The sequence below is a fragment of the Notothenia rossii genome (assembly GCF_949606895.1).
Source record: "Notothenia rossii genome assembly, chromosome: 5".
In the NCBI taxonomy this organism is placed as follows: Eukaryota; Metazoa; Chordata; class Actinopteri; order Perciformes; family Nototheniidae; genus Notothenia; species Notothenia rossii.
Genome location: NC_136903.1, coordinates 77,483,410 through 77,503,410, shown reverse-complemented (window position 1 = coordinate 77,503,410; position 20,001 = coordinate 77,483,410). Strand labels below are relative to the sequence as shown.

At 42.7% G+C, this 20,001-nt stretch overlaps 1 protein-coding gene across 3 annotated transcripts in view; it reads left to right on the top strand.

The window, feature by feature from the left end:
• The window catches only part of atg7 (ATG7 autophagy related 7 homolog), a 63,182-nt gene that overhangs the window by 23,430 nt on the left and 19,751 nt on the right, over positions 1–20,001 (top strand). For all 3 annotated transcript variants that reach the window (XM_079680992.1, XM_079680990.1, XM_079680991.1), the window contains exons 17-18: positions 7,300–7,380; positions 12,332–12,454. In XM_079680992.1, coding sequence (XP_079537118.1) covers positions 7,300–7,380; positions 12,332–12,454 — 204 coding nt within the window. The remainder of the gene's footprint in view (positions 1–7,299; positions 7,381–12,331; positions 12,455–20,001) is intronic.

Sequence of the window (20,001 nt, the reverse complement as noted above, 5' to 3'; positions counted from 1 at the left end):
CAGCCAGTGGCGCAGTGCCATTACGCATTCCACAGTGACCATCACTCTCCGCGCGCCATGACCCACGGGGTCCAGTCTGAGGGCAGCTACCCAGCGCTGAAAATCCCTCATGTGTAAGCGGCCCAGTCGTACCACCAGGATGGCTGACGCCCCAGTAACCGCAGACATGATCTGAAGAGAACATATTTGCGTGGCTGGAAATGAACGAGGCCAGCCCTGAAGTCTGGGCTGGGGTCAACATGCTCTTTTCTGTGTTTATTACGAAACCCAGGTCGAGCAGGTGTTTCACAAGGATATTCGTCTGCGTAATAGCCTCCTGCTCCGACTGTGCAAGAAGGAGCCAGTCGTCTAAATAGGTTGCCAGGTGAATGCCCTGTTGCCTTAACGGGGCTATTGCTGCCTCCGTACATCGTACAAACACCCGTGGGCTGAGAGACAGACTGAAGGGAAGCACTCTGTACTCGTAACAGACACCCTGAAAAGCGAACCTCAGATATTTCCTGTGTGGATAATATTAGGGATAATATTGGGATGTGAAAATACGCGTCTTTCAGGTCGATTAATGTGAACCAATCGTCCTGACGTACGAGACGCAGAAGAGATGTGTGAGTGAGCATTCGGAATTTGTATTTTCTGAGATACTTGTTCAGAGCCCTTAAATCTAGGATAGGGCGAATTCCGTTCCCTCCCCGTTTGGGAACGAGGAAATATTTGGAATAGAAGCCGCTCCGACTCTGTTCGGAGGGTATTATGGATATGGCTTTCTAGTAGCGAGAGAATCTCCTGCTCTAGAATATGAGCCGACTCTCCCCGGGCTTGTGAATGCACAATGCCCGAGAAGTGAGGGGGGGTGACAGCGAATTGGAGTCTGTAGCCCCGTGATATCGTTTTGAAAACCCAAGCAGAGCTTGTGAGCAGCTTTCGCTTCTCAGAGCGAGTGGAGATGTGATCACTTCCCTGTTGTCTGCTCTCTGTGTCTTTATTGGTTGTGTTATGGGGCCCTCTAGTGTCTGAACACGGTGATATCCCACGCTGACAACCTCGGTCGACACTGCGCATGCGCACGGCGATGATGCGTTCACAGACTCGGTTACCGTCCGCATTCTGAGCGAGGCAACAGCCACTCTCAGAAGCGGAGCAGTCACCTGACTGTTTATTGTTTTTATTGTTTTTCTTTTCATTATCTTTGACTGCGCCCTTGGCTTTAAGCCCTGAAACGACAGCGGAAAATGTTTTATTAGAAAACAAGGACATGTGTTTGTGTGACTTGAAAGAGCAGAATAACCTGCTGTCTTTGACGTGAACACTATCTCCCTCATGGCGCGAACTTGAGGATGACGTTCTGACATCACTCGAGGCGGCGGGAAGATGGGGGCGTGGTTGCACCCCGGAAACCCATGAGCATTGAACACGTGTGGAACACGTTCTGGGGCTGGAAAACAGGGAACTTCCAGCTCTTTCACCGAGGAGAGGAGGGAAGGCTGTCAGGCTGCTCTCTTCTTTTTCCTCACCTGATGGCCGAAGGTCTGGGCCGGCTGTGCCTGTGCGGCTGCTGCCGGAACCGGGGACTTTCTTGGCCAGATCTCGTCCTCGCCTCGTGTCTGGGGCGGGCTGTGGCTTTTGCCGTATCGGGATCTTGAAATGGGAAGGACGTGAGGCAGCCTGAGTAAAGGTCTGTCGCACGGCCGTTGGAGGCGGCGGCTGGACCTTTCGGGGAAGACAAAGCTGGAGAGCCTCATCCTCCTTCTTTTTGGCCTCACACTGCTGCTGCATTGAAGCCAGAGCGGTGCCAAATATGCCCTCGGGGACAATTGGCATGTCCAAGACGTCCTCTTTTTCCCGGTCCGGAAGGTTCGTCAGGTTAAGCCACCTGGCTCTCTCCTGCACCACCATCATCCCCAGCGATTTGCCCGTGGCTTGGACTGCACATCGCTGCACACGGAGGCAAATGTCCGTGATCGCTGTGATTTCGTCCCACACGGCAGGCTCAGGTTTGTTCGTCATGTCCTCACAGAGCTCCGCCTGGTAAGCGGTCAGCATTGACGAGACATTAAGCGCCCTGACGGACAAAGCTGCCGCTTTGTAAGCCCGTTCGGTCATTGCTGACTGGAAACGGTCTGCTTTTGTCTGCAGCGTGGGGTTCGTGCTAGGTGCCGAAGACAGCCGCGGTTGGAGGTGGGCTGCCACAAGCGGCTCCATAGGCGGCATGCGGAGCAAGCCGAGCTTCTCCATGCCCTCAAAGAGAGAAAGGGCGGTCTCTCCACGAGACCGACACCTCGTCCGGCAGCTCTGGAAAGACTGGGAGAAGCTGCCTCGTCATCCTCGCGGCTTGGGGGAAGTTTTTCCCCTCATAGCGAGATCTGGAGGTCTCCTTGGCTACTTTAGACCAGGGGATGTCCAGCCTGGACGCAGCACGTTGGCACACGGCCTGCAAGTCCATGCTGAGGCGGGGCGAAGTTGGCGCGCTTTCGCCTGGGGGAGCGGACACGGCCTCCGGCTTGGCAGCCTGAGCAGATGGGACGAAGATGTCATCTTCGTCTGAGTCGGATAAGAGGAACTCAGAGGTATCCTCTTCATCTTCCTCCATGTAATCCAGCTCCAGGACATCCTCCGCGGGTGGAACCACGGTGAGGTCCAGTTGGGAGCCCCGGCTTGTCACAGCGCGGGGCTCCATTCTCGCTGCTGCCGCCGCCGTTGAGCCCCAGCTTGACACAGCGCGGGGCTCAACTCCCGCGGCGTTCGCCACCATGCCTCGATTGCCGGTCGGCAAATCAGCAGTTATGAAGGGGTCTTGTCCCGACAGGCTAGCTTGGCGCGCTAGCCGTCGGCGGAGGCTCTTGGTGGTGAAACGGGAACAGTGTCCGCACGAACCGGGGGCGTCGATAGCTTTCCGGGCATTTTCCAGCCCAAGGCAGGACGAGCAGACCTGATGTGAGTCCGTGCTCGAAATCTTGAACCCGCAGCCGCAGAGTCGAGCCTCCGAGCCTCCGTCTCCTCTGGTGTGAGGGAGAGAAGGGTCCATCCTCGCTCGCTGGGGTGTCGACGTGGAGGGACAAACCAGTAACAGGTGTGTTACCGTTTGAAAAAAACAAAACCTTACCGTTATTTAGGAAAAAAACGGCGGGGCAGATTTTAGTATTAAATGGTGTTTTAATAAATCAAATCTTTGTGCGAAGCAAAAGTAGCCAGCAAGCGTCCGGCGACCGAAGAGGTGTTTGAATAACGCTGCAACGTAGCGCAAGCTACTTAAAGGGTGGGTGGATTCCCTGACGTAGTCGTCAAGATCACCAGCCAATCCGGAATGGCGTAATCAGATTGATGCTTCTGATGCATACGCGTTGAGGCGCATCCCATAGTGAGACATCGAACGGAGTGTTATGAATGAGAACATGAATAGCCTACCATTAACTGTGAGAGGAAGACATTTTATAACACCCACTGTTGTTGTGCTTGTTTCTGTGTATTGTCTATTAGAATGTATTTCATCCTATGAATTATGATATTTGAAAGTAGAAATGGACCAAAGACAAGGTCGAGTGGCTCATCATAACTAGATTTAAAGCTGATGCCGCTGTTGCGGAGAGCAAAATTAAGTCCGTTTTTATAGGTCGGGGAGCACTGGAGGTCAGACCAGATTCAGCTGGAAGGAGTGGGTCAGGCTGCACTTTATTGAAGAAAACATAGCTCAATACATACACATGGTACATAGTCGACATGGAGGGCTAGCCTGAATGTCTCGCCTCGTGTAGCCATTTTTCAATGGTCTGTCTTTTGGCCATTGTTTTTGTGTGTAGATTTTTAGATTGAAATAGGAACAGTCAATCATGTGGCGTGGCTACTGCGTGTCAAGCACCAGATGGTTTGTTACACAAAACCATCTGAGAAGCTGTGATTGGAAACAGTGTGGAAAAGGGAAGGCCTTTTAAAGATAAATTGGCAGGTGACTGGATGAACCATCTGTCAATAAAACTCACACCCAAAGCCAGCAGTGTTAAGAGTGAAAACATATTTTACATAGAGAGAAAAGCCTTGTTCTACTTTCAATGAAGAAATGCTCTTCAGCTCTGATATAACTGATGACATTGCAGCATCTACGCTAACTTCTTCAGCCTGTCAAAGTCACTAGTCTTTCACAAATCTATTTTTATTTGGTTTTTACAAAAAAACTGGTGCAAACTCAACTGTGACTAGTAGTATAAGACAACATACAGTACATGTGATTATAAAGACCCAAAAGGCGAATACATTCTAATATTAAACACTGGAGTTAGTGGTAGCCAACAACTTTAGCTTGAAAAATTAATTGTCCAAGAATGCTTTTCTGTGTCCACTCCAAATACAAAATGGGTCGATAATATGCAGCTATCCAAGCTGTGCCCTTTTGCTAACTGACTGTTGCCACATACTCGAGTATCTCATCACCTCCATTTGCATCATCATCCGTATTCATCACTCTGAAAATCTGAATATCTGCCATTTGTCACCTCCGCTGCTCGAGCTGCGTGTGCACATGCATAAAGACGGCGAAGGCAAGGGAATAAGATCATGATGACCACAGAGAGATAAATACTGGGTGGATAATGTGCAGGAGGGTGTACATGCTTGGGTGTGTGTCTATTTTTCTATATAGCCGTCTTCAGTTCATACAACACACAGGCTTTCTTTTCCGTGGTGCCACACTGACAACTCGTGGTTATTTACAGAAACTACATGTAACGACATGGCATTTATCAAGTGTTGAAGATAAGAGTTCCAATACAGGCTGAATAAAATGTTATTGATGTCACCACCTTGACCCATTTGTTATGTGTCTTTAAACTACTACCATACTCATCGCCATTCCTAAAACTAACAAAGCATTGTTTTGACCCTCTCTGCTGCCATATAATTCCTTTGTGCTTGCTTTGGTAAATTGGTGGATATAAGCACAAGTCAGATCACAATATCTGCATTATACATGCATCATTCTATAATTTGAAGTTAAAGGTGGGGTAGGTAAGTTTCAGAAACCGGCTCGAGATACACTTTTTGTTATATTCCATGGAATGCTCTTAACATCCTGATAGCAATGAATATCTTAAGTGCTTTGACAAAAAATCCATAAAAAAATGTCATCTGTGGAAGCCGTAATACTGTAAAAACTATAACCAATCCGTTTAGCCGGGCATGCACAAATGTATCTCGTGCCCTCATTGGGTGTGCCGTCATTGGGCGTGCATTGCAGCAGTACTTCAATGACTCGCCAGCAACAGGCGGCCACTTTCACCATGGCAGAGTTAGGTTCAACATCGTCTACTGGTCGCAAAAGAAAAAATGTAACGGAGCAAATTAAGAACAAAAAGAAAGTGGAAACTAGGAGAAGTCAAACCAGAGTCAATATCCGAGTTGCTTTGGCTGTGTAGTATTGCTAGCCTAGATGTGTTTAGCTTTGCCTGATATGTAACGTTACTGCAGCCTGCTCTCGCGGAGGAGGTGCTCTGTAAGGAAGTCTGAAGGAAGGGGCAGATTATTTTTGGCTGTGTACTTTCAAATTTTAGTGCACTCGAGCCGGTTTCTGAAACTTACCTACCCCACCTTTAACAAAAATCAGTGGCTGATAATACTCGACCATAACTGAAATCAAGTCAATTAATCTAATATAGAGCCTCAATTTAGATACAAAAAAACGATTTAGTGGGCAAAGAAATGGCAACAAGACAGACAGACATGCCAAATCTGCTATGTACCTATTAGACGAAAGTAACAAAAACACAATCAATAATAATAATAACAATAAAAAGATTGTAGTAACATGTATAAATAATGTTATTTCTGGAAGATGTCTAGCAACTTCCAGGAGCCGCCCATCACACACACATTCAGAAGCTTTTAAAGTCTATTGAAAGCATGAATGTCACAAGTCCAACAGTGCACCTTGCAATACATTCATACTGTACCTGAACTCCTGAACTCAATGCAGTGTATAAAGACAGTTTTATGTAGAGCGATTAGTTTGTTCTGGTCCATCTCACTTGCCCACTCTCGCCCCCTTGGTCTGACTCATCCATCCATTCAGCCCTCCATTTGTTAATTCATCCACTGGACATGTGCGCGCGCAGGCAGTTGTCCTCTCACATTAATGTTATATTTGTAATGCCTGCTACTGCAAGCCTTTTTATTCCTCCTATATATCCCTAGATTTGGCCTTTTTATAAGTGGAAATAATCAGTACAGAAATGGGAAGATGTAAAAAGACTAAAACAAGTGAATAAAAATGTGGCAAAATGAAATAAGCCTCACTAACTGGAGCTCCTAAATCAATTTGAAATATCTTGTAAGATGAACACTGTGTACACATTGTATTTGATTATCAGTCCCAGAGTTAGAGATGAGCATCTCAACCTGATACCCTGAGATTACCATCCAACCTGGGGGGAGTGTAAATGTAGCCCCATGATGAGTTATTGAAATGGGGGTGCGTAAAGATTCAGAGCACCCAGATCTCCTTTCCAAAAAGTCAAAGCTTTTCATTTCCTGTTAACTTTTCTCACAAATGTAAACAATGTGTGTCTGCTTCACCACCAGAGGGTGAGCTATTTCATGCTTCGGGCTGAGTGCGTCACCAGAAAACAGAATTTGAAAGATTTATTTAAAGAACACGTATGAATAGGGGAAAAGGAATGAGGCGCTCATTCCTTTTCCCCTATTCATACGTGTTCTTTAAATAAATCTTTCAAATTCTTAAGAGAAATCAACTGAGAGAAATTAAGAGATTTTTGGTGTTTAGTGGGATTTCAATGTGTTGCTAAACAGTTGTTAGTGTATGTATATGTGTAGAGGGGTTCTTTAGGCAGTAATCACAGTAAATAACCATAATTACGGTAGCCATAAATTGGAGAGAAAGCTTTCAGCAGTGAGATGTGCTGAACATGTTTAACTGACAATCTGCACCAGAGGGCGCTCTCAGCATTATTTTGAAATACAAAAAAGAGGAAAACTCAAACTGCCTCCAAACTTTTTAAGCACTTCAATTTTGATTTTTATATAGTTGCGTATAAATACGGAATAAATAAACAGTACTTTATTCTCAAAAAGAAGGACAGTTTCTGTCTGAAAAGCACATTCAATTCACTCAAATACCATATTATCTTTCTCCTGATTTATCTTTGATTTCCATCTCTTTATGGCTACAGGAACGTTTTTATGTTTACATAATATAAATGAAAGTGTGTATCAATGTTGTTTTGGAAAGAGATCGGCTCCCTTATTTTGCTCCTCAGTTTCGTGTCAGTTTTTGACCTGTTGATTTCTCTTCCACAGATCCGGGGCTTTCTTTCAAGGTTTGACAATGTCCTGCCTGCAAGCATGGCCTTTGACAAATGCACCGCCTGCTCACCCATTGTAAGTAGCATACATTGTAACTGAATAGTTAAAATCATGTGTCATTATATCAATTTTATAAACAAGAATGTGATTGAACAGTATAAGGAAGATTGACACCGATGCAGATAAGCTGGTTCTGATTTACTTATCTGATTAAATTCTGTTACTATGTAACGACATTGTTTTGAAACACAAATTGCAGCCTTAGCAGAAATATGGGGGAATCCCGTCTCTACCATTCAGTCAGTGGAGCTGTGTTGAAATGTTGTTCCTTGAGGAATACTGAAGAGACACACACACACACACACACACACACACACACACACACACACACACACACACACACACACACACACACACACACACACACACACACACACACACACACACACACACACACACACACACACACACACACACACACACACACACACACACACACAAGCACACAAGCTGGTAAAACCATATGGTAACAATCAGGCAGCAGTTGCTCATTGACTGTCGTATGAGTGGAATTACCTCCCACCACTGCTGTGTGTCTGTGTGTGTGTGTGGGTGCATGCACATGTGAAGACGGCTTGTTGAAGGGTCCACATAACCCAAATCAGCCATGCAGGGTGGGAGAAATAGCCGTCGTGTCTTTTTACCGCGTTGTCATTGGTCCACGGCCAACTGGCAAATCATTGCCACAGGTGGCCTAGTGGTTAGCAGCGTCCAGTGCTGTGATTGGTTGGGCAACACTAGTGTAAGACCAGGGGGGGTCCCAAGTTAGAGAGGGAGAAAGTAAAAATAAAGAGGGGTGGGGGGGATTAGGAGAGGAAGTGCAGTACTGAAGAAAGGGTGTTGTGATGAGTGGAGGGCTGGGTCTCTCTCTCTCTTTCTCTCCTGATCTCAATGCAGTCTTTGTGTCCATAAAGAGGTCATAAAGCCCCAGATCTATCACTTTCATGTGAAGACTGAGAGAGAGAGAGAGAGAGAGAGAGAAAGAAAGAAAGAGAGAGAGATAGAGAGGGGGAGGGAGCTGGCTAGCTTGTCCTCTAAAAGTTTTATGTTTTTCTCCACCTACGCTGCTCCTGAAAAAGAAAGAAAGAAGTCTAAAGTTCCACTCCATCTTTAGGTGTCGTGTTTCTGCCCGTGTAACTGATGAGATTATTCGGTCAGTGCGGAGGGTTCATGAAGTTTAATAGGGATTGGGCTAAAGCCTGTGTAGTCTGAAACAATGAACAACATGAGTAAGGAAAGACGAGGCAGGGATAAAGGTTATGTAGTGAAATGTGTGAATATGTTTGATTTAGTTAATCCCACCCACACATGTTCCCGCTCTGTTGTGCATTCGATTATCATTCTTTTTCTTTTCTAAACAGCCTACTTTTTCTCCTACCCTCTCTTCCTCTCCTCTCTCTCACCTTCACTCCCTTCCTGCTCTCCCTCCCCCATATCTTTCCTCCCTTTGTGCGTCCCATCAGTCCGGTCATTGTAATGTGTGTGTGCGGCCTGTCTTTGGCGTGTGTGTGAGCCAGTGCATGTCTGTCTGTGTGTATTCCTGCTGCAGTCAGCTGTGTGCTGCCAGGTCACTATGGAAACAAAACAATTCAGCCCCTGTCTGGACTGGAGCGGTTCCTGTAGAGCTGGGGCTTTTTACTGTGTGTGTGCGTGTGTCTTTGCATGTGTGTGTTTCCTAACTCTTTCTGGGGCTGCAAGCCAATAAAACAACACGCCACACAGTAAATCACAGCTGACGTGGCTTTGTCTTAAACCATGCCAGATACCTCTTACTACAAATACTTGTACTAACACAACCAAATATTCTCCCAGTATTAATAGCAAAACATTTTTTACATTTGTAATGATGACGCATATTGAACTGGTAACTGAAACATCTCAGGGTTTCTCTGTAAAGTTATTCTGAGCTTTAATATCTAGAGCTACTTAACATTAATCATCCTCATGTCACAGTTTGTAAAAAATGTAAACCTGATTTAAATGGGGAATGTCTTTTTCTATTGTTTTTTGGTTCCATTTTGTATCCAGCATCTATCCCATTTAAATTTTATGGAAGTAAAAAACATTGTCAAAAAAAACAACCTTTTAAATAGATAGGTGGATAGATGTATACGGTAGTGTCAAGTAATAAACAAACATATTTTAAAAAATACTGATATAATACAAATTGAAATGCAAGTACATTTATTAAGAATAACAATAATTAAAAATGCAAAAAAATTAACATTAGCAGCAAGTATAACCGAACTACACTGAAACCGGCTATGAATGAGGTCTGCTCTTCAGTGTGTCCAAGTAAAGTGGCCCCCTTATGCTGCCTAATAATACATGTTAAATCTGAAACAAAGATGAATATAATTACGGTAGTTAGTTAATCAACAGAAAATGTTGATGAATGAAATCTATTCTATGATAAAGCAAAATTATAAACGCTTTGTTCTTTAAACTTGCCATATTTTAGGATTTCCTTTCCTCCTTCTCCTAGATAATTGTAAATTAAATGTGTTACATTTTCAGATTGTTATTCCATCAAAAAAAGCGATCCGAAAAGCTCAACCTGGGCTGTGGGTTATTAACCTTTGTAACAGCACACCTTTCACACTTGGTGCAATTCCTGCAAATGTCATAACTCATTTTAGAATAAATTACCTGGTTGTACGGTAACCACAAAAATAACTACACATGCTTTCTCCTGTGAGATGGGCTAATTCTCCGGAATACCAAAAGGCCTAAGTGGCTACTCAATGAGTCAGTAGAGAGTTTGTGCGTTTTAAAGACGAGGAGTTTAACCATACATGTTAATGGGGCTAGTCAAAGTCGTTGAATCACCAGGAAATGTTTACTCATAGTGTCACTTCATGGAAAAACCACTAACCACGAACATTTAAGCTTTTCATCATGCACTGATTCGCAATGACTATGTGACCGTTCATTGTAAAGGGGTTAAATACTTTGAAATATAAGAGTCAACTCCTGTGTTTCCTTTACCTTTACATTTCAAGTTCAAGCCTGTCTGAGCCATGAGGACCACCCAATGAATGTTTGATATAGATTCTACACCCTCACTCCGGCAAGCTCACACATACACAGCCTATAGTGTGGGATAATTCATATCCACAGTATGGATCCAGAAGCAACTTCAACAAAAGAATTCATCGCTACTGTCGAACAACGCCCGGGGGTAGAGATTTATGGGTCTCAATAAGGAAGGAAGCTTTAGGACATGTGTGTACATGTGTGTATACATGTGTGTAGCATTACATGTCATCTGTTGATGATTTTAAGTGTTGTGTATCTTGGATTAATCGGGGCTATCCGTGAACCGCATCTAATACCTACTGAAACCCATCAGCGCCTGATTAACACATAGCAACATCTTGTGAAGTCACATACCATATGTTCATGTTTTTATGGTATATTTCGCACAAACTTTTCCGAAGTATGAATTATACAGATATAAGATACTGAAATCTAACCCTCTTAAGAAAAACTGCAAATAGTTTCAGTTCTGCATCAAAGTAAAGGTGCGAAACACCAAACTATGTTAATTTGAAAATATCTAAATAAATACAGCTTTTGAAAAAGGCAAAGTAATCTGCTTCAAATTCAAACAACCCCAACAGTTGGAACATTTCATATTCTTTTTTATAATTATCTGAAACTTATATTGTAGTCACATTGTTATGGTATGAAAAGTTATTGGTTGCTTATGTATACTTCCGATATTGACATAAGCGAATGGTGTAACTTTGTGTCTGTGTGCTTAGAGAACGTTTAATAACCTTATCAAAAGACCATCACAGTTATCAAGTTGCATTCTGTGTCGCGAGCGTCTACGCATATTTCAGTGCATTTTGGCCGTTGGCGTCTCATGTAACGGATCCCGTGGATGGAAGTGGAGAATCAAAGAAATAAAAGAGGAAGATGGAAAGAAAAGAGAGGTTGAAAAGATGATCGAGGGACACGTCAGTGTGTATTGTGTGCGGTGTGTCTGGCTCCGAGACTAGACGCCAGGTCAGTCTGCGAACACATACACAAACGCACACAAATGCGCACACACACACACACACACAGACATTGATGCACACTGTGTGTTGATGTCTGAGGCAAAGGTAACCCTACACCTGCAGAGGAGGGTCTGTGGGCGTCCATGAAAGGATCGGCCAAGCTTAGAAAGGTGTGTGTGTGTGTGTGTGTGTGTGTGTGTGTGTGTGTGTGTGTGTGTGTGTGTGTGTGTGTGTGTGTGTGTGTGTGTGTGTGTGTGTGTGTGTGTGTGTGTGTGTGTGTGTGTGTGTGTGTGTGTGTGTGTGTGTGTGTGTGTGTGTGTGTGTGTGTGTGTGTGTGTGTGTGTGTGTGTGTGTGTGTGTGTGTGTGTGTGTGTGTGTGTGTGTGTGTGTGTGTGAAAGAAGGTGTGGGTATTTGAAGTCAGATCTGATAGGAGATCAAGGTAAACATGTCGGCTTGTCTTCAGAGGTGCTGAGTTGTGGTGATGGACCAGAGCAACAAGGCTTCATTTTTATTCTGAAACCAATTAAATATTTCTATCATTATCTGCTTTTGAGAGAGTGTTGCTCTTTGCCCTCTCATAATGTTTTAGTGGTTGTGTCGTGATGCATTAGCAAGACTCAGCCCTCCACTCAGAATAAACGCATCAAGCTCAAAAAGGACTTTCACCAACTAAAAGCATACAATGTTTAGAAAGGAAAAAAACACTTTGAAATGTCTTGTACAATATGTCATGTTCTGCTTGAAAATGCAGTAAACGGAGCTTTTATGCTTGATAAACCTCACCTTTTTATCAGAGCCTTCGGGTAAATAACATTCATGCCTTAAGCATCCAAATGTGCTGTTATGTAAATGTATAGCATTTAACAGGAAGATGCCTCATAACAAAAATAACACTACATGTTTTAATTACTCTGTATGTTACAAATCCTTACGTTCATGTTTTTTTCTCTTTCTCCAGGTCCTTGAGCACTATGAGAAGGAAGGTTTCAACTTCCTGTCCAATGTTTTTAATTCATCCCACTCCTTCCTGGAGGACCTGACAGGGCTGACCCTGCTGCACCAGGAGACACAGGCTGCAGAGGTAACACACACTCACACACCTGCACAGGTACACACACACACATAACCTGCTGCACTGAGACTCAGGCAGGTGTGTCAACATGAACATGGATAAGGAAATAATGGCAAACATCATATTTAGTTGCCTTTTTCTTGACCAAGTTTTACAACAGAATGTCAAAACATGTTTAGCTGTCTTGTTTAACTTTATGTATTATGTAGTGTTGATGGTTTGTTTGGTGTTTTGGGGAAAAATATGTTTAGAGCAACTTCTAAACCTGACCGTAACACAAACAAAGAAAACTCAAGGGAATTGATTTTCTGTTCAGAGGTCACTAATAAATACAAATGCACCACAGAGGAAATGCACCAGGACAGCACATGTTTTACTCCTGAGATGCTGAGCTTCTCGAGATATTTGAATCTCAGTTACCACTTTTAAAACAAAGAGGAAGAGGTTGTGCTCCACTTTTCACACAATCACACTCTGCTTTTTGAACTTTATGAAGGTAGGGATCGTGTAACCAAATAGATGAGCTCATCTCCAATTCCCAGATATTTGTATAGTGAGATAATGAGATAACTTAAAAGTCTTAGAGTGAGTTTTTATCCCAGGCCTTCAAGTTCCTGGATTCTTCACAAGAGAGGGTTAAACAAAGTATTAAAAGTGAGGTGATGTAGCATCTGCAATATACGTTTAAGGGTTTCAATGCGTGAAAATGCTTAGCGTGATGGAACCATGAGCTAGACCAGGAAAAGGGTCAGAAAGTGCACGGCTAGATGGAGCTTACCATGGGGTTTAATGTCCCTGGAAAGAACGAAACACAAAATCTTCAACCTCTTTTTCATCTTGTGAGAACTGAAACCTATTGAGAGGATTTAATTAGTAGTATTTTGCCTGTTAAATGTTTAATAGGAGCACTGTTTTTCTTTAAAGGCAGAGATATTTTTATCCTGTAACCTTGGTTTAATTATCCTGTTGCCATAGCAGCACAAAGTTTATGTCTATGGAACAACTAGCAGCGAAAAGTTCCAACAAACATCCAGAAAACTTGGTGGTGGAATATGGGTGGTTTTCCTCAAGACTCCCCTCTGACATGAGACAGAAGGAGAGGAGGGAGAGACAGAAAGTGTGTGTGTGTGTGTGTGTGTGTGTGTGTGTGTGTGTGTGTGTGTGTGTGTGTGTGTGTGTGTGTGTGTGTGTGTGTGTGTGTGTGTGTGTGTGTGTGTGTGTGTGTGTGTGTGTGTGTGTGTGTGTGTGTGTGTGTGTGTGTGTGTGTGTGTGTGTGTGTGTGTGTGTGTGTGTGTGTGTGTGTGTGTGTGTGTGTGTGTGTGTGTGTGTGTGTGTGTGTGTGTTCTGCTGTTGCCGAGCTGTGGGAAAATCCCACGTACTTTCTCCCCAACTCCTTCTCATAACACACAGATGGAGGAGGGGAAAGACGAGGAAAGCATGGACACGAGGGAAAAGAGGGGAAAAGGAGGGTAGATAACAGAAACATTGAAGGGAAAAAGAGGAGAAGAAGAGAAAATTGGACAGGAGATTATAGAAGAAAGAAAGTAAGAGTTAGTAAAGAATATGTTGTCTTTATATCCCTCATTTCCTCTCCTGATATCAATGGTTACCTCACCTCTATCATTCTCTTCATCTCTTGCAATCCCCCCCCCCCCTCCCTCCCCTCACTCTCTCTCTGTTGATGAAGTGTGTTGAAGACTCTGGCGTAGTTTTCTTTCTCCTCGATCAGAAGATGGAGAGATTGTTTTGATTGCTCAGCCCACTAGCGCCAGAAGTCTTAGCGCCTGTTTCCTGTACACAGATTAGCTATTCCTAAAACGACTGCGCTTGGAGGACGTCCCTTTTCTTCCTATTCCAGGAAGGGACAGACGTTCTGCTCCTGAAGGCATATTATTACTTATGTCATGTGGGAGCCCACTAGAAACAGGCCTGTGGCTCATTTCGGAGCTTGACGCATATTTTAAGAAGAACCGACCTGAAATAATGATAATTCTTAATGTACAACAATTAAGGGTTTAAAGGGTCTTGTGGGATACCTTGTGGACATGTTTGAATTGTATGAAGCTATTAGTCATCATTGTATGATGAATATCAGGCGTTTAGGAGGCTTTTCCTGTGTCCTTTATTCCGGACTTTAAACTGTGTGTCAGCCTTATCACTTATTCGAAACACAATACAGTTTGCCATGTATAACCAAATGTTAGTGCATGCATGTATTACAGTGGATTTAAATGACTTTATTTGCATAATTCGTTATTTTTACAATGCTCTCTTCTTTAAAGAGCGTGCACTGAATTCATTATGTGTGTGTTTTTCACCATGCTAAACCATCCTCTACGTCACCAGATAGCAGTACTATGTACTTATGATCTATTTTGGGCGAGTTTGTAACCTGAGAACTACTTTTTATGTTGTCACCACAGGGTTTTGGGGTAGTTCAAGTTCTCTAAAAGTTTAGACTGTGTGTGAATGTGTGTGTGAGCGTGCACAAATGAGTGTGAATGGTTTCTTTGTCAGATCGGCCCGATTGGGATTTCAAACTCTGGTTGGAGCTTGGCAGTGTGGAAAGTGTACTATGAGTCTGTCATCTGGCACATTAGTTGCATGTATTTTAGAGTCTAGCATGAATTGCTGTATCTTAGGTTTCACGAGTGTGGCAAGGAAAAACAAACATGACGAAAGATTTCTAAATATTCATGGCATGATCTGTACGTGTACTGGCCACTTTTATTCAACAATTTAGTATGGCCTGTTTCTCTGGTATACTTCAGTCCTTGTAGCTGTTGCCTCCGCTCCACTGTCAGCCCCCACAGTTTAAAGCCTCAGTATTGTGCAAACAAAGAGCCTGTCGGATCATCAACTGAAGCTTCCTTACCGGCGTCATTTGATTTTGTAAACGGAATAAAACAGACAATGTGAGTCATCCCTAAAACAACGTCAGACCAAAACAAACGCCCCAGAAAAATGTTTAAGTGACACAGCATTCTAGCATCTGTTATGATTATGGCTTTTAAAATATTATAAATGGATCTCGAAAGGCAGAGACAAATAATGTTGTCCTGCCAATAGTCGTTTTGTTCAGGCAAGAGGAGGCTATGACGACAAGTTCAGAATATGGCCATTTGGTATAATTGTGTGAGGTTAAAACCCAACGTACTAACATTTTTTTTCTCCAGTTAGATATTTTTCTTCGCTTTGCTTTGGCAATTCAGATAGTTGGTTAAATGTTGTTGAGCATACACAACATTTAACTAATTAACCATCCAGCATGTCAACTCCAAAGCTAAGTGGTGTACCATATCTGCGTTCCGTTAACCCATTTAGATCAACCTCCAAAAGTGGTATTGGGGGTTGCCTCAACTGATCTCGGTAACCATTCAAACCAATGTTGAAGCACTATCTGTGTCGTAGTGCTGAGTGTTGTGTTGGATGACTAGCCTTCCTGAGTGTGACCTCACTGTAGAGGTGTGGGTCAAACAAATCAACACACAAACCACTCAAAGAGCCTGAAAGGAAGTGAGAGTCTGTACAGGATGAACCTCTCCTCTAACACACCCACCCGTTGTCTTTTTTCTTTTCTTTGGCAGTTTAAATTATAAAAAAATACTGTATGTATTATCGATGTAGGCACATATAGGTGTTCGCCTAATCCTCATCATAAGAGGACAGAGGGCAAAGGAGAAGGATTTATAAAACAAACACAATATATGGCATTATTCACATACGTAGAATCTTTGCTGCTGTAGTAATATAGTTATTGTAATGAGGGAAATTGTTATCTTTAATGTACTGTATATTTTTAACATCCTTCAGGTTAAGTACAATATAGTGGCCATCACTCTTTTGGTTACATGTTTTAAATATTAGAGATTTCAGCCTTCAGGAAAAACCCTACCACAGAACCATGCCGTTTAATCACTGCGTTTTCCCGGTGCCACTTTACTTGCTCATTGACATGATTTCCAAAAAAATCCCATCATCGTTGGTCATATTACATATTCCTAATATTATTTTCAGTAAGCGATGCCATTTGCTCGTGTGTGTTCCCGCACATATGAATCCGTCTCATGTGAATACTTCCTACAGAGGATGTGTGACCCCCTCAGCACAAAGGGTCTTTCTGCGGAGTTCATGTTCCACTCCCTTCCACCTACTCAAACTGAGCGCTGCCAGTAAGTCACAAGATAAAGACGTTTGCGTTGAACTCTGAGAAGAATGTGTCACTTGTCACACATTTGACACATGTTGAGTCACAGATCTGTCATTATTTCGTCCCATAGCTTCAGTACAAGAACACAGAGAGGGCTCCTATTGTGGATTTGAGTAGTTGAGGGTGTAACCTCTGTTTGTCCAACATGATCCTTTCGCTGTCGTATTTTGAAATGAAATCATTGTTAAATTACCTCAATCCTCGACTTTATCATAGGGGACCTTCCTGGAAGTGTCCAGGTCAAAGACTCCTTAGGGTATGGGGCCCCCAATTTGTTTATTATCTGATGTTCCAGATATCCAGGGCAACTTATCATGAGATCAGGATCTTGCTCAAGAACTGTTCAACAAGACACATACAGCTGGGAGTATCGTTGCACACGGTGATTTAGTTTAAGGGCAATCTTTCCGCCAAGATTGTGTTTCGAGATGATGCCCTAAGTTTGAACCGTACTTGACTTCCAAGTAACATGTTAAAGATAACCTGCGTCTTTGGTTGAAATCCAAGGTCCTCTGTTTGGCCTGATTCCAGTACACAGAGGCAGCTCTTAGTCAAATATAGACCACTCTTTACTCCAGATGTGTGCGTTTTGGCTTTTTGAAAGCAGTCTGTGCGCCATCAGATGCCACAAATCATCACCTTGAGTCACGCTAACCGCCCGGAGGAGCAGAGGTTACCCTGCTCTCTGCTCTACGTAAAACAGTGTGCTGATGATAAAGTTGTTTAGTTGTGTTGGCTCATCATCTGGCAGCTTGGCGCGAGCATGTGAGCACACACACACAGTAACAGAGTCTTACCAGTCCCATGCTCTTTTCCTAACTTTCTCTCCCCCTCACAAACACACACAAACACACACACTTGAGCGTCAGAGGGCCCCATGTATGTCAGAGCTTTATCCAAACACAGCTACGGTTGCTACATGCTACAATTATTACCAGATGGACTCGGGGAAAAATATTAAGTCTGCTTTTTCATTAGCACACTGCGCACCCTCCTGTGGGAATCGGATTGAGAGGGAGAAAGAGAGAGTGGGGAGAGAGTGAGGGAGACATTTCAGAAATGGTTATTCATTTAATGCGCAATTGACCCTCGTTGACCACTTTCCCTCAATGGTTGTATATTTTAATTTTTGATTTCCTTCCATTACTTTGAAGGCCTCGTGGTTTTTTGTGTGTTGCTATGTTTTCATAACATGCAGTTTAATGTTAATGTCTGTTTGTGTCAAGGTCCCGCCCTTTTTGTAATCTTACACTCGGGGGAGTATTAAGACATTAATTAAATGATCAAATAAAAAGTGATGACAGAATGAGTTCTAACCACCTCACTAGGGCTGGGCGATATGGGGGAAATCTATTTTCACAATATGTTTTAATCAAATACACGTATAGATATTTTGACAATAGAAATGTTGACTCTTGGTGCTTTCACAAAAATATTTACACATAAATAGTCATCAGTCAAGTTGATATATTGAGTGAAAAAGCAAATAGTTCATCGGCCAGGACTGTCTGATAAGTTCAGAGTATAACATCACTTACTTATACACATCATTAAGTGATTTTACAATATTACAATATCCAACCTCAAAGATGATCTACTACAGTATGTATTCATATCACTATCACAATATATTTTCCATATGGTGTCTCAATTACATCAAAATGTTTAAATTACATATCAACTTCTGCTTGGAGGAAACAAGAAAAAGCAAGTCACCTTGGCTGCCTTTTCTTCAATATTTGATGGTGTTTCATATATGAATGAACTCATCAAAAGTCATCAATATTCATCACATTCCTTCCTATTATACGGCATCAAATATGGGGGATGTGGCACTACACATGCATGAGATATAAACATGCCTTCTTTGCCTTGCCTTCTTTCTCTGTAAATGGGGTTGATGTCAAAAGCTAGTGTCACTCTGAAGTCTTAAACTTTAGCATTTCCAAAATGTAGTCCCTCTCAGTACCAACATCTTGTTTCAAGCAGAATGACCAGAGGATGTTGTTCCTTTTCTAGATAAATTATCTTTTTACCCAGAGATATGTGAAATATGTGTACAGCTAAGCCCCACAGCTAACTATTACATTTAATTAATAAATTACAGTCTGCAATAATATTAAAGAATGTAACTGTAAACAACAACTACTAAAAAACATTCAAGGACTCCCAAATGGATTTTTATAGTAAAATAATATCAATTGCGGAATTACTTTACATAATTTCCCTGTTTCTTCTCACGCTCTTTCAGTTATATATATATATATATACTGATGACCAAAGTGAAGTACACCTGTTTGCCAGTGCCATCTCTTAATACTGGTACTAAGCATGTGTGCATTTTTGTCCTGTACATATGCCAGCTATGCCTGCTTGATCTATCTATTTCCCTGCTAATAATACATGGGTGCTCTACTTGCAGGGATGCATGTCAGCTATGTAAAGACACATCACACCTCCCATGTTTCTGTAAATACATCCTCTCTCACTTCCTCCTGATGGCTGTCCGTCTCTCACACACACATGCACATACATGTTCAGCACTATACATAGTTGGTCCAAATCTCCCTGGTTCTTACAGGCTAATATCAGAAGCTTTATGTCAGTCTGTGGTTTGACTTACAACCCCACTTGCTAACCTTCCTAACCCATTTCTAAAAGTGTCCATTACGGATGTGTGTATATTTGGTTGAACAGATTCCTGGAGTCTTCACATTTTAACTTACCTCTCATGGTGTCCTTCCATATTACAAATGACTTCTCCTGTTGCAGAGAAATATTATATGAAATCTCTGGGACTCCCAAAGATGGCATGTATCACATCATTCTGTGTTTACTGCACAGCACATAATGACAGTCATTGAAGATATTTTCTTCAGGTTCTTTTTCTTCGTTGTCCTTCTCATCTTGACCTTTTCACCCTGCTTTTTCCACATTTTTAGACCACAACTGTCACATGAGCTTTCTGTGCTGTCCAGCTTCTGGCTAGAGTCACACGTACAGTGTACATGTACAAAAAGCAAAATTGAATTTGGCTCAGGTAGACCAGCTATGTCATTATTCCTTTAATCACCGCCCTCCCGTTTCAGTTCCTGCAGCTGAGGTAATCTGAGTCTAGCATAGCTGCCCAGTGGTCCCCTCATTACAGGGTGCTATCTTACGCCAAATACCAGTCACATATACAGTTGCAAGAAAAAGAATGTGAACCCTTTGGAATTACCTGGATTTCTGCACAAGTTGGTCATAAAATGGAGGAAGCCACTGCTGTCCAGAAAAAACATTGCTGCACGTTTGAAGTTTGCAAAAGAGCACCTGGATGTTCCACAGCACTACTGGAAAAACATTC